General features: G+C 43.9%; 1 protein-coding gene across 2 annotated transcripts; it reads right to left on the bottom strand.

The window, feature by feature from the left end:
- Window positions 1-229: 229 nt before the first annotated feature.
- On the bottom strand, window positions 230-20,935 carry CEP57 (centrosomal protein 57). 2 transcript variants are annotated; one of them, XM_075417708.1, is made up of 12 exons: window positions 20,836-20,913; window positions 20,295-20,446; window positions 15,316-15,472; window positions 12,110-12,289; window positions 11,673-11,794; window positions 10,677-10,793; window positions 5,852-5,929; window positions 4,637-4,738; window positions 4,397-4,477; window positions 3,798-4,042; window positions 2,954-3,098; window positions 230-1,481 (listed from the first exon to the last, which is right to left on the bottom strand). In XM_075417708.1, exons 2-12 carry the CDS (start codon window positions 20,325-20,327, stop codon window positions 1,245-1,247), a joined length of 1,497 nt encoding a protein of 498 aa, XP_075273823.1. In that variant the 5' UTR covers window positions 20,328-20,446; window positions 20,836-20,913; the 3' UTR covers window positions 230-1,244. The 2 variants fall into 2 exon arrangements, with proteins under 2 accessions (XP_075273823.1, XP_075273830.1); XM_075417715.1 differs by lacking the exon at window positions 20,295-20,446 and having other exon boundaries at window positions 20,836-20,935.
- Between the last annotated feature and the right edge of the window lie 397 nt (window positions 20,936-21,332).

The following is a 21,332-nucleotide window of genomic DNA, read 5'->3' as shown; positions in this document are numbered from 1 at the left end:
ATCTGCCTGCACTGACCCCACAGCAGTCCCTGCCTGTTCAGCTGCAGGGAAGGGCGGACACCTCCGAGCCTCGCCACACAGGCAGCTTGCTGGCAGCTCACACGCACTGGCCCGAGCAGGGAGACAGAACGTCACCACAGAAAGCACACGGGGGGGGGGGGGGGGGGGAACACACAGTGCTGCAACACCGAGTCCATCTACAGGGAAGTGCAGCCCTCCCACACAGCAGTCAACAGGCAAGCCAGCTTTATTGTTTTTCAACTGTATGAATGGGTAATATGGGTCTTCTATACATTCCATTAATAGGAAATTCTGTACATTATTAACATAATAAATAACATTTACTCAGCTGTGCAAGTCAGTGCAAAATGAATTGCACCACTACCCAAGTAGATAGCTCAAAGCACGTATTTCAAGTTAAAAGCAAGATGCCAGGACTGAAGGGAATTATTGTGGCACTTGCGGTATAAAACACTCGTGGGTTATCTCACTCCTTTACCACCCAAAGCTGTAAACTAGGACACAGGATATTATCCCCTATCCTACAGCTTTTTCATAAAGTAGGATTTCCGTAGAAAAAAATTCACTCTTCAGACTTAAAAAGAATTAAATGAATCATTATGCAAAATAATTTGTAAAAGTTATTTTGCTCCTTTTTTGAGTACTCAAACATCTGCTGCCATCAGTGCTGACTAATGCAACGCAGCAGAACAGGAACAGGGAAAGCTTTCTGAGTAGAGCTACACAGAACACCTTTCAAGGGTTTACCTGTTCTCCCTGAGACACCCCGAGTCCCCGCAGCTGCGCAGAGAGCAGAACTGACGACAGCCCTTAGGGCTTCGGGCCACAGTGCCGTTCTCTAACAAGACGCACCTCGAGCGGCCTCCAACGCACAGCTCAACGGCAGCGTGAAACAGCACTGGCATTTCACACGCCCCAAGCCTCAGGAGCGTGCGGTGCTTGGTGTGCTGAAAGAAAACAGAGGGACTGCTGGAACCGCAACGCAGAGCTGGCAGAGACCGACAGTTAGGTTCGGTGGCTTGGTACCTTAGGAATGGAATGTGTTTTAAGCTAGACCACAATGCATACAATCAAACCCAGGGATGGAGAATGAAGGGCCCATATTTTGAAAGTGCACCTAGCATAGAGTAGCCTCTTTCTTGCGGTGTGAAAGGCAGCTGCTTTATATCCAGAATGTGAGCATGTTTGACCGGGATGGTTCATGAACATCTCCTGCAGCACCGTCAGTAGTCCCAGCTGATATCATCTTTCTGTAGCGATGTCTGTATGGTCTGCATGTCTCTCAACAACTGAAGATTCTTCCGACTCTTCTCTCCAGGCTTCACTTTGATGGGACCGGCATTCTTTCCTTTCGTGGTTACTGTAGTTGTTACTTTAACCTCACTGACAGGGAACCTGCCGTCTTTTATTTGTTTAGCAGAAGTCTTTTTGGACTTGGATTCTCTCTTAAGTCTCTCTAGCTGAAAGAGAAGCCCAAAGACAAACATTCAGTGGTCACCTTGTTTCAGTTTATGTTGGGCAGCTCTTCCAGACAGCTGAAACAGCTGAAGTATCCTACCTCTCACCTCAAACGAAGCACATGGATGCTGCCAAGTCACCCTGAATAATAAATATTTTATTTTCCTTACACAGCATTGCTATATTTGCATCTCTAGAACTGTGTTTAACTTATAGTCTGAACTACTAGGTTATCTCTTTAAAAACTGACAAGTTCATTATGGGGGAACATCCCCATTATGAATGTAACAGAAAAAGTTATACATGACACAAAGTTGCTTTGATACTGTTCCCATCCAGTGATTAAAAAACACAAACAGAAAACAATTTTTTTTTCTACATACACACTAGTGACTTTAATAGCTAACCATTGTCAGAGATGTAGCTTTAAAGAGAATACCAAAACTCTGCTGAGGTGAGGAGCTGGCACCCACACAGAGCACTCCAAACCATGGCTCACACAACTCGGTGCTCAGCGACACGGACTGCGCCGGCATCAGCCTGAACAGGGGAGTAGGTGGTCTGGGATGCAGGCAGTTTCACACTCTCTAACTGCAAAACGGGGGGCTTCTATAGCTCCCCTCTCTTTGGGTCATGGTGCTGCTCCCCCCTCCTAGTTCACAGCATGCAGCAATTTTCCTCAATCTTGACTCCTAAAAGCTTTTGTCAACAGCTAGCCAGAAGCCTCAGTATACGCAGAATCGTTACGACCGGGAACTACTACACATCTGTTTCTCTGCAACAGTTCCTCTGAAGATCGTAAGAGATCAAAGGTGAGCAGTGCTTCTAACTGAAAACATTCACATGTCCATTTTGGATGTCAGCAACAGTGCTATCAGTGAGTATGCTGTGTATAAGTTATGTCAGGGGAGAGCGACTCTTGGTTCACGTGAACTGAACCAGATTAAACAACTGGGGTTAAGCTCTTTGGAAGAAATTCACTAAAAGGAATGAAGATTAGAGAAAAGAGGGAATCAATAGGTTTTACAGCTCTGAATGAACAGACTACACTACTCAAAACATTTTGAAAGTTGTTTTAAACAGAAACAGCTATTTCAGGTTCTATAAAATGCAGATCAAAACTTGAATAGGCCATTTACTCCAAGCAAAGGAGAACTGTTAAAATATTCAGGGGATGAGAGGAGTGTAAATGCAATGCAAGAACAGATGTGAAAGCTCTGCCCAGGACAGGATGACAAGCAGGTACAAGGGTGACATGGTAAGACTGAAAGGATGCTTCTGCAGAAATACTGGGATAGAAAGATGGAGGTGTGCAGACTAACTTTGGAACATCAAAGCTACAGCTAGGCACTACTGCTCTGCAGTAGTTATTCCTGCTTTTTCCAGTTGCTGCTAGCTTAGGATGTAACATAAAAAACCCACACCTTCAGACAGCAACTCTACAGAACCATGAACACAGTCAAAAGCACCTCACCTGCAACCGATGCCTCCGGACTTTGCTGATCTGGTCTGCCTTCGCTTCCATCTTTTCCACCAGCGCCTCAAGTTCCCTCTCCAGATCTTCCCTCACTGCAACGGTTGGAGCTTCCTGGACAAGCTTTGACAGCTGCTGGTGATCACTAGCACAGAATTCAGACAGAACAAAGCTTGCATCAGACTCCCTTGGCTTCTAGTGCTTGTACACCCAGTCCAGAAATAACACTTCTGGGAAACCGTAGCATCAGCCGCCAGACATGTTTCACATGCCGTAATGAACCAGGCAGAACAGTTTTGCTGGTTAGCAGCCTTATTACAGTAGCACATCCTGGTGGCAGGCTGCTGTAACATTAAGTCTCAATAACAAAAGTAGCTTCAAACTTTAAATCACATATTCAAAACGACCAAGTAACTCCCGAGGGCATGACATCAGCACTCCTTCAGTTACTCCTTTGCTTATCTGTATCGACTGCAGTTGTGCAGTAGGAGAACAATTCATGTCCTGCTAACGAGCACAAGCAAATTGACCAGTAAAGCTGTCCTTTAATGGACTATTTGTCCATTCCATCAGGGGCTGTTACCACACTTCTTCCCTTCCCCCTTACAGATTCAGTGCTACTGCATATAAACACAGGTATGGAGTCCAGACTGTTTCTGAGACACTCTCTTCAACGGCAAGGAGAAACGACAGCCTCCACAGCCAGTAGAAAAAAGACTTCCTATGCTAAAGACTTCCTAAAACTCTCTCCTTCCTCAGGCAAAACCTTCTAACTTTAAAGCAACAGGTAAAAATATAAAGCATTCACATTCATAATCTGCAGTGGAGACTACACCAAACTCACAAACTCATCTGTCCAAATTCATCTTGTAAAGTCAGCAACACTTCTGAGAGCTCTTCCTGGGATGAAGAGGAGTCCTTTGGCAGAGATGACTTTCTGCTTTTGCTGGCAGGGTGACTGGCACTGATGGGTTTTGCTAGCGGAGTATCATTCACCACCCGACTGTTACACAAAGCTTTCGTGTGTTGTTTCATCAGGTGTAGGACATGTTGCACGTTGGCACCAACTGAATGACTGGGACTGGTAGACTGTCAGGAAAAGTGAAAGAGACTTCTTCTAAATGGCATCATCAATCTACTTGATAATAATGGAGAGCATTTAAAAGCAATAACATTTTTGATTTGCTGCCAAGAATGTATTTTTTGTTCGAAGGAATATGCACTAACAAGAACAGCTTGACAAGCAGCCCAGAGATGACCCATTTTTGGAAATGCCAGTTCAGCAAGTTATCGACACCCAACAAACCTTCTGAAGACAAACTGGAAGAAAAAAGTCAAAGAAAATTAAATGATCTGACCGCTGGGTGTCAGGAGTGCACCACGCCAAAGCCCCTTGGAGGGCAGCAGCTGCTGAGCACTCAGCTTTGGCAGTAAGGAGCTCACCTTCCCAGCCACGAAGGGCACATCACCCAGACACAGTCTGTAATGGGGTTGCGCAGCGAGGCGGCTTGTAAGAGAGCATTTCTGGAAAGAAAGGAGAGAGAAATGTTTATCAAAGATGACACTTACAGCAAACCCATTTTCCTGTTGCTTTGTAATAGAAGAGGCAACCTACTTCCCGACTGCATGCACACCCCCTTATTTAACTCCTCAGTAACCGCCCTTCTCTTCCCCCCACGTTACCTTCTCTGGCTGCTTAGTTTTCCTGGGTTTTCTTGGTTTTGGAGAGAGCAACGGTGATGCTGCTTGAATCAGCAGTCTGTTGGTTTCCAGGCCTGTCTGCAGCTTTAATTGAGGGAATAAGGGGAGTTACTGGAATTATATTAATAGATAATCAGAGACAGAGTAAGCTGAGAATTGCAAAGCAAGAATTTTTAAAATACAGGCTCTCTGAAAGCAAGGGCTACAAGTTTTTAGGATGCTTTTGCAGCCCAAGGTCAATTTTAAACATTAAGTAAAAATACCTCCTCTGGCAGCACTACTCATCACTAATCTTAGTAAGTTAGAGAATTAGTCTCACTGCGTTACTCCCATACAGGCAAGCGCCCAAACATCAGCTGTGCTTTACACTACACAAAATATTAGGGAAGTTAAGCCACCCAACCCTGCTCAACTGATGCTGTGGCATGAGTCAACTATTCCTTCTGTCCTATTAAATTCGATAGTAAAAAAAAACAAAACCTAAATCATCTATTGGAAGAGTTAAGGTTAGGATTCTCCCTGTCAAAAGTGAGCTCTACATGCTTCGCTGTTCCTTCCAAGAGGAAGCTATGCCATGGCTTTAGATACCATCTCCTAACTAATCTCAGCTAGAAGCATTCACAGAACAGTTATTCATGACGAATTTGAGACACACTTTCCCCCCCACAAACTCATGGCAAAGGTTAATGCCAGAGCCTAACATGTTAACTACGCACTTCATTAGCACACTATGAACACTTCAAGGTTAGGAGAAGACCAGTGCCCTTATGGGCTCGTAACTGATAGTGTGTTGCCGCTTTTTTGCCTCCTTCTACAGTATTTCTAGTCACAACTACGAACAAGGGAGCACACTTGTTGACCTTGATCCATTTAAAGCCGAGATCCTCATACAACCTCAACTATGAATGAGTCTGAATTTCTATTCCTCTTTTATTGAAGACATCAAGCTTCAGTGCACAGGTGCTGTTAGAAAAAGGTTTCCACAAAGCTCAGAGAACTTCAGAGCATTTGGCACCTCAGACAGGAGAGGAAAAGGGAAAAAAAAAAACCCCAAACACAACACTGAACAACCCTAAAACAAGGTTTTCATTATTCTGTATATGGGGGGCACTTTCACCAAGTTTAGGTGAAAAGTTGACGGAAAGGAAGAGCTAATTACAGTGCGTACCAGTACAAAAGAAACTTCCTGTTGGTTACCTCAGCTGCTTTTTCCTGAACAAGCTTCCTCGCGTGTTCTTCCTCCTGAAGCTTCTGTTCCAGCTCTTTCATTTTTTTCTAGTCAAGGTTGAATAAAAATAATAGCATTACTAACGAAACAACTCTTTTTTCCCCCCGAAGCCTACAATACTAAGAGCTTGAGCAAAAGTGTATCAGTTCAACTTGAAGCTAAGTGAAGACTTCAGCATTAGCATGACTGCTGACATTTCGCCTGTAGAGGCATAAATACCGCAGTCAAGTGCCTATGCTTCAAACTTAATTCATTTTTCTATTTTTACTTCCACAACTGGTATCTGAATTTAAGTCGCAGCCTACAGGGAGAGCAATACACAAGGCTGTCCTCTTCAGTTGTAAAAAATACCTCGACAATAAGTTGTTCTGTGTACATTACCTGAAAGATGTTGTACTATAAAAGGGCTAACAAAGGTGTACCATGTATCGTTACAAGCTAAGAGAAGACTTGCTTTATTTAGATCATTAAATGTATTTTTGCTAATATCTGTAACTTAAAGACCAGAACTTTTGAACATCTAGCCACCTTCTTCATAAAGAAGAGGGAGGAAAGCTTATATGATGCCTCTGAGATAGCTTTAAGCAAAAAGTGATTTAGTCTTTTTATGGTTAAAAACATCTAAGAACTCTTTTGAAAGACCTTTTCAAAGAATAGGGTAAGGGGAAAGGCACACATTACTTTCTAAACCGTCCAACAAGATGAAAACCTTGTTTAAGCAGGATACACTTACTTAAACTCCCAATGTGGAAGTTATCAACTAAGTTCCTGATTTTATACCGGAGAGAGAAAAAACGATCTAGAGCTCCATGGCACAAAACAACTTTCCTTCTCTGTCGCCAAAGACTGATTATTCACAGCGCCACTGATCAAACTTCAGTCAGAAAAGCATGCAATTCAATGGAACGGCTATATTTGTACACTTCTGTTTGTTTGTAAATCCACTATATTAAGATAGTAAATATTTCAGTTCTGCTTTAATTAAGCATTAACTGCAAAATTCTTGTAACCAGCTGTTATACAAAGGTGCTAAAAGGCAAAACCCTGAATAAACCTTGAGGACAAAGGCACTATATAAAAGAACCAACTTTTTCTGTTGAATGACAGAACCCTTTTCACCAATTTTATCTTCTTCATTCAAATCAGATACATTCCAGGCAACTTAAAATTATCTTCAGCCCTTTACAGCATACTGCACAATTCTTGATTTCAGTGGTCAGTTGCACAAAGATCTTTGTTTGACCTGTTAGGTATGACAGAATTTTTAATACGGAAAAACTAAAGCAAGGCTGCTTGAACTGAACATTGACATGAAGCTGGGCCAATGCTTTTGTACTGAAATGAACTGAGTATTCATTCAGCCAGCTGTTTAGCTGCAGCGTGCAGCTCAAACTGCACAGCCAGAGGGCAAGGGTGTATCTTACTGGGTCTTCAGACCCTGTCGGAAGTTATCTAGCCAAGTTAACTTCCCCCTCTTTTTTATTTCTTGCTTATAGAAAGAAGTATCATGCAATCCATCTTCCAGACTCAGCTCTCCCTCAGGCAGACACAGATTACTGGTCCGTCAGCGAGAGGGTGCACATCCAAAGGGCTGGCTAAGAGCAAACGCAGATGCTCCCAGGCCACGCTGCCCATCTCATAAGGTAGCACCGCACAAAAGGGCACTGCAGGTCAGCCCTGGGCTGCCTAAAACACTCTGCTCAGTCACCAGTAGCCACTGCCGCAAAAAATGTCAATGAAAAAATAGAAATTAAATATTTCAGTACCTGTTTTCGCTCATTTTCTAAGGGAAATTAAGTTTCACGCAACCACTTCACTCACCCTTCCAGTTGTCACTGAAATAAATTTCAAACAACTTTAACCAAAGGTGACACAAAACTACGAGACCTCAAAGATACAGAACACCTAAATCTTCAAAAACTGGCTGCTGGGACTAACATTCAAATTAGTTCCACCAGAGAGGAATTGTCTCCAGTGTGAAGCTGGGTCTTAACCTCTGTGCTTCCCTGCCTTGCAAATTAGCACCTGCTTGACAGCTGAGCAGTCAGGGGACGCCCAGCTGGAAGGGGGCAGGTGGTGCTTCTCACCACCCGGCAATTAGAGGGTAGAGGACAAATGAGAGGGGTGGGGAGTGTACAGCCATCACAGGATGTGAGGGTTCATTACTTCTGTTGTCCACAGAATGGTGGGGTTTTATTAAGTCTCATTGTTAGCATTAAGATTGATTACTACCAACTACAGTTCTTCAAAATGTGTCATCTACACACACATTCAAATTCTGGCCACACACAAGACCAGAGCCCAAACTGCACTTCTAGGGTACAACCCCCATCCCCTAACTCCGTCCTCGGACATAGGCATGCTCAGACCCTCTCCGTCAGCTATGCAGAGGCTGCACTGCAGGACTACAGTTGCGATAAACATACATCAGAAAAGGCTTCTGAGGCAAGTACTCCAATTACGAGTACTGCACATGAAAGTCTCAGCATATCCTTTTTACAACCAGCATTAACATTGGCAAATTGCTTGAAGGTAATACTCACAGGGCCACGTAGTGGCTCTGAAGAGACTAAAAGCTCTCAGCAAGACCCACACACACAACTTGTGCTCCAACAGAGTCTGAAATCAGAGGCAGTTAAACCACTGCTCACTGAGGGAAGTGGGGCTGTTTAGTCTGGAGAAGAGGAGGCTGAGGGGAGACCTTAACGCTCTCTAGAGCTACCTGAAAGGAGCTTGTAGTGAGGTGGGTGTTGCTCTCTTCTCCCAAGTCACTAGCAATAAGATGAGAGGAAACGGCCTCAGGTTGCATCAGGGGAGGTTTAGATTACATATTAGGAAAAATTTATTTACTGAAAGAGTGGTCAGGCATTGGAACAGGCTGCCCAGGGAGGTGGTGGAGTCCCCATCCCTGGAGGTGTTCCAAAAACGTGTAGATGTGGCACTTTGGTACATGGTTTAGTAGGCACTGTGGTGTTGGGTTGATGGTTGGACTTGGTAACCTTAGGGGTCTTTTCCAACCTTAATGACTCTATGATTCACTTTCCATACATTTCAGCACACCATGTATAGAAATAGTCTTTCTTATCTATTTCTTGTTTCAAATTCAACTCGGAAACGTTCCCATGGTCTTGCCACAACTACAGCAGAGATCAAAGAGGCAGCAGACTCAACTCTTGTGAGCAGAGAGTGCAGTCACTCTTCCAGGACTGTAAGGTAACACTTAGCACGTGGATCCTCACATAGGAACAAGGCCTGCAAGTACAGAGGCAGACAGAGCTGTCAATTGGAAAGTGGCTCACAACAGCATAATGATCACAAGGAAAATGACCTTTGGTCACACCTAAATCCAGATCTCTCTCAGTTCCCAAACTTGATTCAAAGTTGTGCGAATTTAACACCCAACTTCACTAAAACAGATATAACTCTGACAGCCACTAATTCCTAAAGATATCAAGTTATCAAAGGCATCTAGTTTGATCCAGGGAAAAAAAGAAAACAAACCACAAAAAACACACCTTGGTAAAAGAGCTGTTAGGCTGAAATTATTTTCACTAGCCAGGCACAAAAAGACAAACAACACAACCCCACCAAACTCCAGCTGCTACCGGTCAAAAACTTGGTAAAAGCCCTTCAGAGAGGTATTCTGGTTGCTAAACCAGTTATTTCAACTCTGATCCTGGAGGAACCTACTGCTACTTTTAGCCAATGAGGCCCAGGAGACACTCACCTCTCTTTGCAAGAGTTTGGCCCAGGTGAACAACGCAGGCACTTGTTCTCCACAACCGCAGCTCACCACAGTGGGGTGTCAAGATCTGAGAACCGCTTGTTACAGCTGCCTTCGGCCAGGGACTTCCAAGAATAGTTGTAGCATCTAAAGGTCTTGCAGCAAACCACTGAGCTAAAGATTTACTGTCAAACACCTCCTTATGTACTCCCTGAAAAACACCACCTACTTCTGCACCTGGTAAGGGCTGGTGTGCAGAGTGGCAAGCTGACAATTCCGATAGAGTCCAGAGCTGTCCTCAATGCTGCAATCTAATCACGTGCTGTCTGCTCCTTTTGGGGGAGCAGGGAAGAAATTTGCAGGTGGAAGCCTCTGCCTGGTTAAGCCCTCTGCAGTTCCCAGGCTTTGCAGTCTTGTGGTCTCTCCACAGCACAGAAAGCAGTATGCGGACCGGACTTCAGAAGCCAACACCACAGATGGTACACAGGAAGAATATGATCAAACACAGTCATGCTCTACTTTTAAAAGCTCCTGAATCAAAAGGAATCCTGAAGAGGCAGGCTGGTTCAAACCCACTGACAGCCAGCGCTACAGACCTAACAATGCTATGGTCCAGAATTCCACAGGCAAAATAACTAGTAACAATTTAGTTTCCTAAGGAGGATGGCAAGTGCCTAAAATTGAAAACAAAACACAAACCCACACAAGTCAAATCTGGGTCATAACAGAATATAACTGCTAGCATTCAGCAGCACGCAAGGCAACTCAGAAGCTGGGAGTTTAGCAATGCCCAGTCCTGCACGCCTATGCACCAATGAGGCACAAAAAAGGAATACCAACAGATGCCATCAAGGCTAAGCCAAGCGTAGTGACCTAAAGCCTACCTGGCCATGCAGACTTCCAGAAACACCTGCAACTTTTTACAACACTTCGGCTTTAAAAAGATGTTTAGTTGCTCTTTTTCTCTACAGCACAAAGTTTTGCTCAGCTATATTACTGATATACAGCTATAAGTGCTGATAACAATAAATAAGAGAAACTGGATAGAGTATCGAGTACAAATGACACACCTCTGCTATGGATTGCATCGTAGTAAGTCTGCTGTACTCTTTTTCCAGCATATCCAGCTTTTCCAATTTAGACTGAACATGTGAATGATCAAGAAGCCGATCCCTCTCCAATGAACCCTTGAAGCAAGAAGTGAAAAGCAAAACAATTACAAACACAATGAAACAAGACCATCTGTAGCAAGTCTTGTGTCTACAGCACAAAGGAGGCCCCATAAACAGTCCAAAGAAACTACGACTTTGTGCAATTTTAGATGGTGCTACGGCCAGAGCACAAAGTGCACCACTGATCCACCAGTGTTGGGAACCTCACACTCAGCCAGACTCAGATGAGAGAGAATTCTGCAAAGTCTCTCCTCCCTCCGAACCCAATGCGGTAAAAAACCCTCATTACTCAGCTATTAGAGATAGCTTGCTTAATTTTTGTTCTTCAGTAAATACTTAATCAACTGAAACAGGACAGACACAGTGACCAATGAACAGAGAGCCCCAGGTGATCCAAACTCCTATACAATAAAATTCAAACTCGTTTCAGATATAGGCCAAATCTCACAATCCCTGATAATGGGAAATAGAAATTTTACTATCATTTCTAGAGAATCGGTATTTCAGCCCCAGTTTAGCAAAAGTAGTACTCAAAGAAAATTCCCAAACATCTGAAGAGTGTAAAAGGGAGGGTTTTTTTTTTCCAGTGGCACATGGATGTAACACTGAGGGATAAGGATGAGCTACTGTAGCAAGCCAATCACGCAGAAGCAAACAATTCTTATTGATATCAGAGCCTAATATTGCCTTAGAGGCAGGTGCACAGACAGAAAATACCAGGGTCCTGATAAGACTAGGAAGTTTAAGTAGAGAAATTATCCATACCTAAGTATATAAAGGGCAGCTGAAATAGACCTCCACATTTAAAGATATTAAAATTACACTAGCTACAAAAAATCATGACATAGCTCATGACTTTTATAATTTCACCCCGAGATCATCTTGAGAACACACCTGTTTCTCCAAGAGATGCGACTTCTCATTTTCTGCATGCTGGATCATTTTTCTCATGTAGTCCAGCTGTTTCTCTAAAAGGCTGCACCGCGACTCAGCAGCTGCCAGCTGAGAAGCCAGTTCTGAAGATAATAGAAGGCAGAAAAGTGAAATCATGCTCTGCTTGTTCCTGGGATTTTTTTCTGTGCTCTGGACAGTTCCAAAACAAACAAGAAAAGGACCATCTAAAACTCACAGATTAAGCCTAATGAACTTTTGTATGTATGCAAATCCCTAAAACAAAGTATGCTTTTAAAAATATTTCTTCATAACTCCATGTGTCACTGCAAAGGAACAGATACTGAACAAAATACACTGAAACAGTTTTATGCATTGATAAAAATCAAGTTTCATCCACATTAGTGTTCCGTAGTATCTACATAAAGTTTGCAAACAACCTTGATTTTTCTTTGACACTTCAGTCTTGTCACGCTCTTTGTGTTGCATTTGTTCACTCAGGACGTTTTTATAGTCTGCTGTTTCCCTGCTGAGGTGTTTTACATTCTCCTCTGCCTGAAGCCGTTCCAACTCCAGCCGACTAATTTTTTCCTGGAGATTCTTCAGAGCAGAAAATATTGCTGCAACGGAACACGTACCTTTTGTTAGACACCATTAAATCACCACCTCAAGGTAACATTGAACTGGAAAAGTTTTTATTGAAGCACATTATGTAAGAAAGTCAGAGTGTTCCTTACCAGCAACCATGACTCCTTACAGGAATTTAGACCTGCTTCCCTTTAGACATTAACTGATTTTAAAACCAATCTCAAATAGATGCCCTTGCCACATGCCTTCATCTGAAACATCTGGAAAAGATGCACCCATCTTCCAGAACAAGCCACATAAATATTCTGTAGGTTAAGTGCAAACAGTGCATCTTCTGACTCTTTATCAAAAGATAATGAAAGAGGCAGTTCCCTATGCTATTATTGCTCCACGACTGCTAGCACAACAGATACACAAACACAACACTCCTATTAATGATCACAAAGCAGAATAATTAGATGAGCTATAAAGATGTTTATTTCTCCAAGCAGCAGCTCTTCTTTGATTCTTCTGCTTTCGCACTTGTGTTCCCCTCCTCCTCAAGACATGCATCTCCTTTGTGCTGAACAACTTTCTCTCTTTCTGTTCCAATTCTGTTCTGTTTGACAATCATTCAACAAAACCTTTATATATTCATCACCACAAAAAGAAAAGCAGTTGTAACAGAACTCACATCACCTTCAATTAGACCATCTGCTGGTAATCTGATGTATTACGTCCTTTAGCTGTATTGTTTAATTCTGCAAAGGGAACCATAATGATAAGCCCTCTCCCCCATACAGTCCCACTCAAGTAAAACACAGGAACATCTGTACAGACAGCTCGTATAGCAGACTAATCCGCGAGGTCACATTAACCCACTCCTTTGTGCTTAAACCCACTCTAGAGAAAGAAAGCACCATCTCTATTACTGAATGCACACACACAGAGAAGTTGGGACTGTGTATTTGTTTGAGCATCACATTACAAAAAAGAAAGAGAAAATAATTATCAGGATGAGTTTTCCAGAGGAAAAACTCATCACATCACTAAAAGCTATCTGCTTTAAAGTACCCGTTCAGTAAACAGGAAGTGGGCGACGGCAGTCACAGTTAAGAAGAAAGCCATAGATAACTTGGCCCTGTGTGCAAGATCAGAGTCACCAACTGTACCCTCTATTTATGTTCCTGTTATCACGATCCAGCTGAAATGTGCATAGCTGAAACTATGAACAGCTTTGTTACTATTACCCCTAGAGCTAATTGAAATCTCTGTATATTTACAATAACGACTAACAAAATACAGCAATGAAGCATTTCAAGCAATGAACAGATAAAGGTGAAACCCAACAGGGTGCCACGTACCATTCAGTCATCCTTGTGAGAGTATTAAAACCAAGTGGGTATGCTGAGACACACACATCCCATCCCACCCCCCCAAAGAAATTCAAAACAAAACAAGCAGAATTTACTACACTCAATTTCAGGATTTTTCTATATGATTTTTTTTAAATTGGAGGGTGGGAGGAGCAGTAAGGACCTCCAAGAACAATCAAATCTATTTTCCCATCTGAAGTTAATTAGCTTATCCTTAAACTTACTGAAATACATACTCCAGAACATTTCTGCATTTTGAAAAGCTATGCAAAAAGAGTAAGATATTGGACCATTTGCCTGTTGGATTTAATTTTCAGTACATATTCATATTCTACACTTTTTGAAAATGAAGACATTTCATAATTTTTAAAAAGGGATATAATCTTATCAGATTGCCTCCCTCCACCCGTATTTATTTCAGAGCTGGCAAATTCCCAGCTTGAAAAAAGTCACCAAGTGAAAACTTCCAAGTCAAAAGTTTGTCACTAATGCAGCATAACCTACAAAAATATGCCTGCATGAGTAATTCATAAGGAAGCTCTTTCCTGCACATCCCATTTTTTTATCCATTGCAAGGTTCCCTTAGATTTGTGTCAACAGCACTCAAAACTGATGGCATTGAGCATATGGGAGCACACACTGCATTTCAAACAGCATTTCAAGAATTGAGATTTCATCTACTAGGTCATTAACACAGCAGTCTCTAGGACTTCAGACATGAATTATGTTATTGGAACAGGAACCTGAGGCTACCATGCCTATTTTTAACTTAGTTTGAGTAATATTAGGATTCATCCTAAATCTTTCTCACTTTTCTCTCCTATAAGGACCAAAATATCAAGTTTTTTGTACCCTTAAGTCTCCAAGCAACTCCAGTCTTGAAGGTAGTATTTTTGCAAGGACCCTGAGCCAAACACATCCAATTAAAGGATCAGTCCTGCTCTCGCCTCCCAGCCCCCGTGCCACCTCCTGCACTTACCCCACAGCAGCTCTTGAGCACACCTCCCTGCATGACAAGCCAGCTCACCAACACAACAGAAAACTAACCAAGAATGGTTTTGTTCATGCCAAGTCAAGCAAGACAGATCTGTTTATCTGGAGATGGACACCAGGACTAGAGTGGGAAAGAAGGGAGAAAGAATAGCCCAGAAACAAGGAAGAATAAATGGAAATAACATCTCCTTTTTTGGCATTGTGATGTCGGTTCAGCACTGTACTGCAGAACACTCTTTTCTCTATGTTCTGTCTTCACTGATATGACAAATATTCTCACCACACCCTTTGTCCATGACAAGACTTCCCATTTCAACAGCACCAATCCTCTTCCTTTGCACCAAACCATTTATGGGACTAAAGTGTCCTTATTTCAACTTCAGCTGTGAACTCAGGAAAGGAAAGACTGAAGGAGAGGAGGACTGGAGAAGGGGCAAATAAAAACATCAGGACAATTTCACAGAGTACTCATCCAATTTTACAGCTCTCTACTACTCAAGAGAAGCATCTTTCTACAGCTGTAAGATTTACCTTTTCCGTTATGTATTCTTCAGAAAGAGAAGTGCAAAGGACCTACAAAGCTGGCGACCTGCACATCACTGGGAAGTAACAAAAGGATAAAAAGACTGCAACTTTTGTAGATGTCGACATACAGTGCTTCACCACATGATTTGGAAATAGGTAAGAATACAACTTTGCTGAACTATTACCTCTGCTGTTGCTTTCAGGATATGGAATTACTGGTTTCCGTGGGGAACGCAGCAAATCTGAATTAATAAATGGCTTGTTCTTTGGATATTCTATAAATGAAGTTGCAGAAAGTTCATCTGTGGCTGATGCAGAGTTCTGAGTTTCATGTAGATCATCCTGAAAACAAAACAAAGCCGTTATTCAGCACATTTGTTTCTCTGTCACAAGAAGAAAAAAGTAAAATCCAATTAGACGACGTGTAGAAGTACTGCTGCAGAGATGGTAATACCTCAAAAGCTGTATTTCCTTCCCTACAGCCTTAGGCTGTGTCATTTTTACATCCAGCTCCTCCCCACTAAAAATAGTATCAGAAAGAAAATGTATTTTCCATACTAGTTTCCAATTTCCACTTTTGTTTTCTACTTACTTATACTGTCTCTTACTTATTGTGGGATGGTAACACACCAGTCAGTTGGAAAACAGCTGCCTCCTTAACTACTGATTATACTTTCTGCACACGAGATACGGTACAAAGGTGGCCAAACCCGATAAAGCACCCAGGGCCACAATTCTACATCCACTCATCTCACGTTAACAGCTCACTGACTGTGGATGGGGCAGAGGACATGCTCTCTTCTCACCTCACCCTCCCAGCTGCATAGTCCTGACCCCTCTTTCCCACTGGCTTCAATTCATCTTTCCTATCCTTCCACAGACAGACTGAACCTCACCAGCAGACATATCCAGATGACTTCATGCTACATCTGATTAGTGGTATCAGCACAAGGAAAGCAGCAGCAGATCACAGCCAGGAAGGTACCTCTGCCTCTGAGCAGCAACGTGCTGTTAGACCAGCTTGAGACTGTTCTCAAAAACATAGCCACGGAGACCATGAATTCCCAACAGTCTACATCAGCTTTCCAAACGTTTGCTGTTTTGGATGTTGCAGTGACCAGATGAGAACACCTCCCTGTGAACACGCTGTGCAGTCAAGATACCCTTAAACCACATGCTTTCTAACAAGATTCTACTAAGCAAAAGGGCCAGAGCACTTCCATACAGTGTTTACAGTTTTGACTCAAACTGGCTAGCTGGCCTAAGCCTTCCGATTTGAGTATATGAATTAAATAAAACATGAATGCTTATTTTTAACACGTGAGAGTCATTTCTGTCAACTGCACCCACCATTAAACAGTTCAGTAACAGAATCTGAAGGTAATTTCAGAGATAAGCGGGCTGCAGGCAGATGCAATGTTCCTACAGCTTTCCACAGAGCATTTACTTCACTAATTTGACAACTGAGCAATTACTGAACTTGGCAGAGGTTTAAGCTTTTGCAAATACCAATTATTGAGAGCATATTGTGACATAAATTAAAATACAGAAATCATTTGTGCAAGTTTCTCATAGCAAATTAGATAACAGCTCAAAATGCATTACGAGTAAGAAAAATAATGCAGGGAAAAAAAATAAGAAAATGCCTAAAGTTATTGAAAGCCTATACACAGCAAATTTTCTCTTATAAACAAATCGAATCATTGTAGACAAGAAAATTTGGACCCTAAGTACTCCGGATGTATCAATCAGTGTTTCTAAGCACTGTTACATGAATGCTTTGCACTTTGTGTTTATTACATTTGCCTACACAACATAAGTGCTTTTCTTGGAATAACTGTATTTGCATAAGAACTTTTTCTACCACAGAAGGCCAATTAGAACACTAATCCCTAACTAAGAACATATGAACAAAACTATATTGAACAGATATTTGTATGAGTGCATATACACACCATTTTATGCTCAGCACCCATACTGGTCTAACTTTGCAGAACGTGTAATGTTAAAACCTAGTGAAAGCCTGGTGGGTGCCAACATTAAGACCTAAACCTCACTCCTGCAAAAACACCATCAGCATTACAGGATGCTGAATTGCTGAACGCAGACTAACAAGCAAGAGCAAATAACAAAGTAAAAACACACCAAGTGAAACACGGTACTTTATGCAGCAGGCAAAAGAGCAACAGGAGCAACACAAATCTCAGCAGCCCAAACAGCAGAAATGACTCAAATATCAATCTGCTGTTTTTATCTGATACTGATTCAAACCAAAGGCACCCCACAAGCCAGTCAAAAGAAAAAGGGAGTAACTCTGAAATCAAAGTAGGGCTACCAGCATCACAATTTCTCTAGGTGTCTTTATTTTCCACCTGTAAAATCTTGTTCATGAATTACAAAGAATTACATTAAAAAAAACAAACTACAGGAGTTTTTTTGTTTGTTTTTACTGGCATAAGTAACACTAATCTAGCCAACCACAGACTAAGCAAACAAAAAAGCTAGTGTACTCAAACACTTGAACATCAAGTTACACAAAGCAAAACAAATACAGACTTTCAACTAGTTGCACTACTTCTAAATTTCACCCGGATGCAGGGTCCAGCCACTGATTTGAACAGTATAACGGCCAGTACAGACACCTGTTTGAAATAAATACTGAAAAAATTGTGCTGAAATATGGCCTATTGTATAAGCAAGTCTAAATAATCACTTTCTAACAGATATATTCTCCTTATACGTTTAAGAAAAAATAAAATCTGTTTTATACTCTGTTTCTCAAACCGTGACTTCTAAATACATCCGAGTGAGAAACTGAGAAAGCTTACAAAAAAGCATCAAGGAATTTCCCATCACAAATCTTAGACCCAAATCTGACACCAATTCTTTGCTCCTCTCTTCGCTTTCTCTCAAGTCATTAAAAATCATTTCAGTCTGTTTCTGCTCTTGGAAATTCTAACGGGAAGCATCACACTGTGATCCTCAGGAAAATCCTGAAAAATAAAAAAATACATATGAAAACCAGGGAACTCTATACATTCGTTCCGAATCTCAGCTAGGCCGCATTTGCTAACTACATCTCCTCTCTTTCTGGGTATTCCCTGTAGTCTTTCCTTCCTTAAGTCACACTAAAGCCTCATAATAGTAAACAAAGCAGCTTAGCAAGCTAAGCACATTTAACCTTCACAGGTCTGAGAACACCACCTTCCAAAATCTACTGCTGCTACCACTGTGTAACACCTGCCTACTCAAGCATGCAAAAAGGAATATTAAAAACACAGAGCAGCGATCGCTTAACACACCAGTAGCTTACAGTGACCTCCTGAAGCTCCCAAAGGCTAAGCATGGGGAGGGGGGGAGGGAAGACACAACCTCATGTCTAGAATTTTAAAATAAGAATCAGCAGCTTGGTGCAGAGGGACACTTTTCACACCAACCAACTTGTGTAGATGCTAAAAATGACTCACCATAACATTGTTACTTCTCTGATGCAGTGAAGAGATACAGCACACCATGAAAAACTATCCAGAAGACAACTAATCGCAGTGGTAGACCAAATGTTTCAGTAAGACAAAGGAAAAAATTCTCTACGCTTTTCTCATTACCATACACAATTTGACTAGATCCACAGATAACAAAAATAACAACGATTTACAAATTAACTGTAGAACCAAAGAGGCAGAAAAACGCAGAAAGTCTCTTGGGCAATAACTGCAGCAAGAAGGCATGAGGGCACCAAGACAGCGCCTTTGGTACTACGACTTCGGCATTGGGAAAAGGGACTAAATTCGAGGGGGTGCTATTGCAAGTTCTTATGTGGGTGCTCAGAACAGAAAAAAAAATAACAGAAAAAAAACCCTGATGCTTGGTAATGCTCTAAGTGACACACAGTAGCCCTCATACTCAGTCAAGATAGAACAAAGGCAGAAACAGGGGAAAATTATGTAGGGACTGGGAAAGAACAGAAGAACCAGGTATTGAGTTCACAGAGCATAAAATATCCAAGTACTCTATCACCAAAGCTTTCAAAATGGCCATTTTGGAGGGGCAATCTCAGTTAGTTGCCTGCCCTCACCCCTCAGTAAAGGCATTACTGGGAGGGTGGGGAATGTGGAATAGCCCCAACCACCTAGAGGCCAACCTAAGTGCCACCTGGGCCTCCCCGATACAGGCCAAGTCAGGAGCGCTCTAAATTTAAGTAACATCTCTAGCTAAAAGCAGACATTAAAACGTTAACTTAGTCAAGCTATTACATCAAATGGGGGGGTGGGGGGCAAGTTGGCACAAAATAGTATTATTTAGTTAAGTTTCTGCTGGAGAGTGCCAGAAGTATTAAAAGCAACTATTTTCAAAGTGTAAAGTTTGCTTTTCTCCTTTTATTCAACACATATAAAAAGTCTTCGGTGGGCAACTTTTTCCCCAAAAGTTTTGTTTTAATAACTAAATTCATTAAGCCACCTACATTCATGTACTTAAAACTAGTTTTCTGACATCGCTCTCCATGCACGCTAGAAAAACACCGGCCAGAGGAAGGGTACAGCAGTCCTCAAATCCCTCTGCCACCACTCTTGCTGCTGCAAGTGCCAATAGAGGACCACACGGCAGCAGAGGAGGAGACACGCAATAGAGAACACAGAGCTGGGCGCTCGCCGGGCAGCCAGTGAGACCCTGAACCACAAACCCTCACAAGACAAATCTTGTGCACTGCCACGCTGCATCCTTTTCGCTCTCTCTACTCCTCCGAAGCATTACGCCAGACATGGGCACTTACAAAGGAAAAAAAAAGGCAACCAAAAAAACCCACTTGTCTTCAGAGAGCTACAGGCGTCAAGCCAAAACGTTGAAGAAGAAACCCAACTGGGAGCTTCTGCTTCAGGTGACGCTCTGGTGGGGGCAGGCAGCCTCCATCCACCCAGCTGCGCTGGCTCCAGCCAAGCCCCCGTTTCTTCATCCGTCACTGGCAGAGCCGCGGTCCCGCTCCTTCCCACGCTCAGCACCCCGAGAGGAAGGCGGACGAGGAAACCCCAGTCCCCTGCGCTCAGCCGCCTGCGCACGCCACGGTTACTCTGAGGTTCAAGGCAATGCTTCCCTCCCGCAGGAGGGAGGGAGCAGGCGCTAAACCCATCACCCACAGAATCGCAGAATGGTTTGGGTTGGCAGGGACCTTACAGCTCATCTGGTTCCACCCCCCTGCCATGAGCAGGGGGCGGCAGCTCTGCGCCAGCCTCAGGGACCGCCACCGCACGGCCAAGCGCTTAGCGGGGCCTCTTCTGCCTTCGCAAGAAGCGTCTTCAAAGCCGCGACCCCGGATTATTTCTGAAAATAAACAGAACTGCGGCATTTTACCCCGTTCGCTTACAGACACGCTGCCCAGGCAGGGGCACGGCGGCAGGCAGAGGGCTGGCTGCGGCAGCGGAGCGGCCTCCTCCCTCGCTGTCCCGCCCGCGACGGGCACGAACACGGCGGTGGCTGTCACCGCCCGCGCTGCTCCCGGCACGCCGGGGCCAGCCAGGCCGCTGCCCCGCACCCCGCCCGGGCCCCGGCTCGCCCGCCCTGTCCCCCGCCGCGGCTCCGGTCCGGTGCGGCGCGGGCAAGGCCCCGGCCGCGGCCCTGAGGAGGCCCCGCCGCCGCCCCCCCTCTCCGCCGGTGTGGCCCCAGCCCCCCGAGCCGCCGTCCCCTCAGAGGCGGCGGCCGCCGGACCTCACCGTGCGCTGACGGCCGCGCGCCGCCGCCATGTCGGTGGGGTGGCCCCGCGCCGGTGCGTGTCCCTTTAAGGCGCAACACCCCTGAGGCGGCGGCGGCGCCTTTCGCGCCCAGCAAGTCCCGCTTGACTGGCACCACAGCTCGCCAATGGAAAGGGAGGAGCGGGGCGGTGCGCCCCGCCCCGAAGGTGTGCGAGCGCTAGTCGTACACTCAGAGTTGATTGACATGTGAGCTACCCGGTAAAAATAAACGAAGAGCATCCCTCAGCCAATCGAAGGGGACGAGTCGAATGAGGCGGTGCTGCCTCCTGCGGCCAATCGCTTGAGCGGGGAGGAGCGAGAGGCCGCCGGAGCCGTGTGCGGCGCACGGCGCCTGCCGCGCACGCGTGGAGAGCCGACGGCGGAAGAGGACGGTCTTTGTCAAAGTGAGCCCCCCGCTTTTCGACCAACCGCAAAGCAGAAGTCCCGCGCGGCGGCCCAATGAGCGGCGCGGTCGCCAG

This window comes from Opisthocomus hoazin, chromosome 1 (genome assembly GCF_030867145.1).
Source record: "Opisthocomus hoazin isolate bOpiHoa1 chromosome 1, bOpiHoa1.hap1, whole genome shotgun sequence".
NCBI lineage: Eukaryota > Metazoa > Chordata > Aves > Opisthocomiformes > Opisthocomidae > Opisthocomus > Opisthocomus hoazin.
This window is presented reverse-complemented; position numbering and strand designations above follow the sequence as displayed.

Coding starts and splice junctions, on each gene's coding strand:
- CEP57 (XM_075417708.1), bottom strand. CDS start 20,327: ATGGCAGGGGGGTGGAACCAGATGAGCTGTAAG. Junction 4,478..4,636: donor AAACTAAGCAGCCAGAGAAG/GTAACGTGGGGG, acceptor CTTTCTTTCCAG/AAATGCTCTCTTACAAGCCG. Junction 1,482..2,953: donor TCCGGAGGCATCGGTTGCAG/GTGAGGTGCTTT, acceptor CTTCTCTTTCAG/CTAGAGAGACTTAAGAGAGA.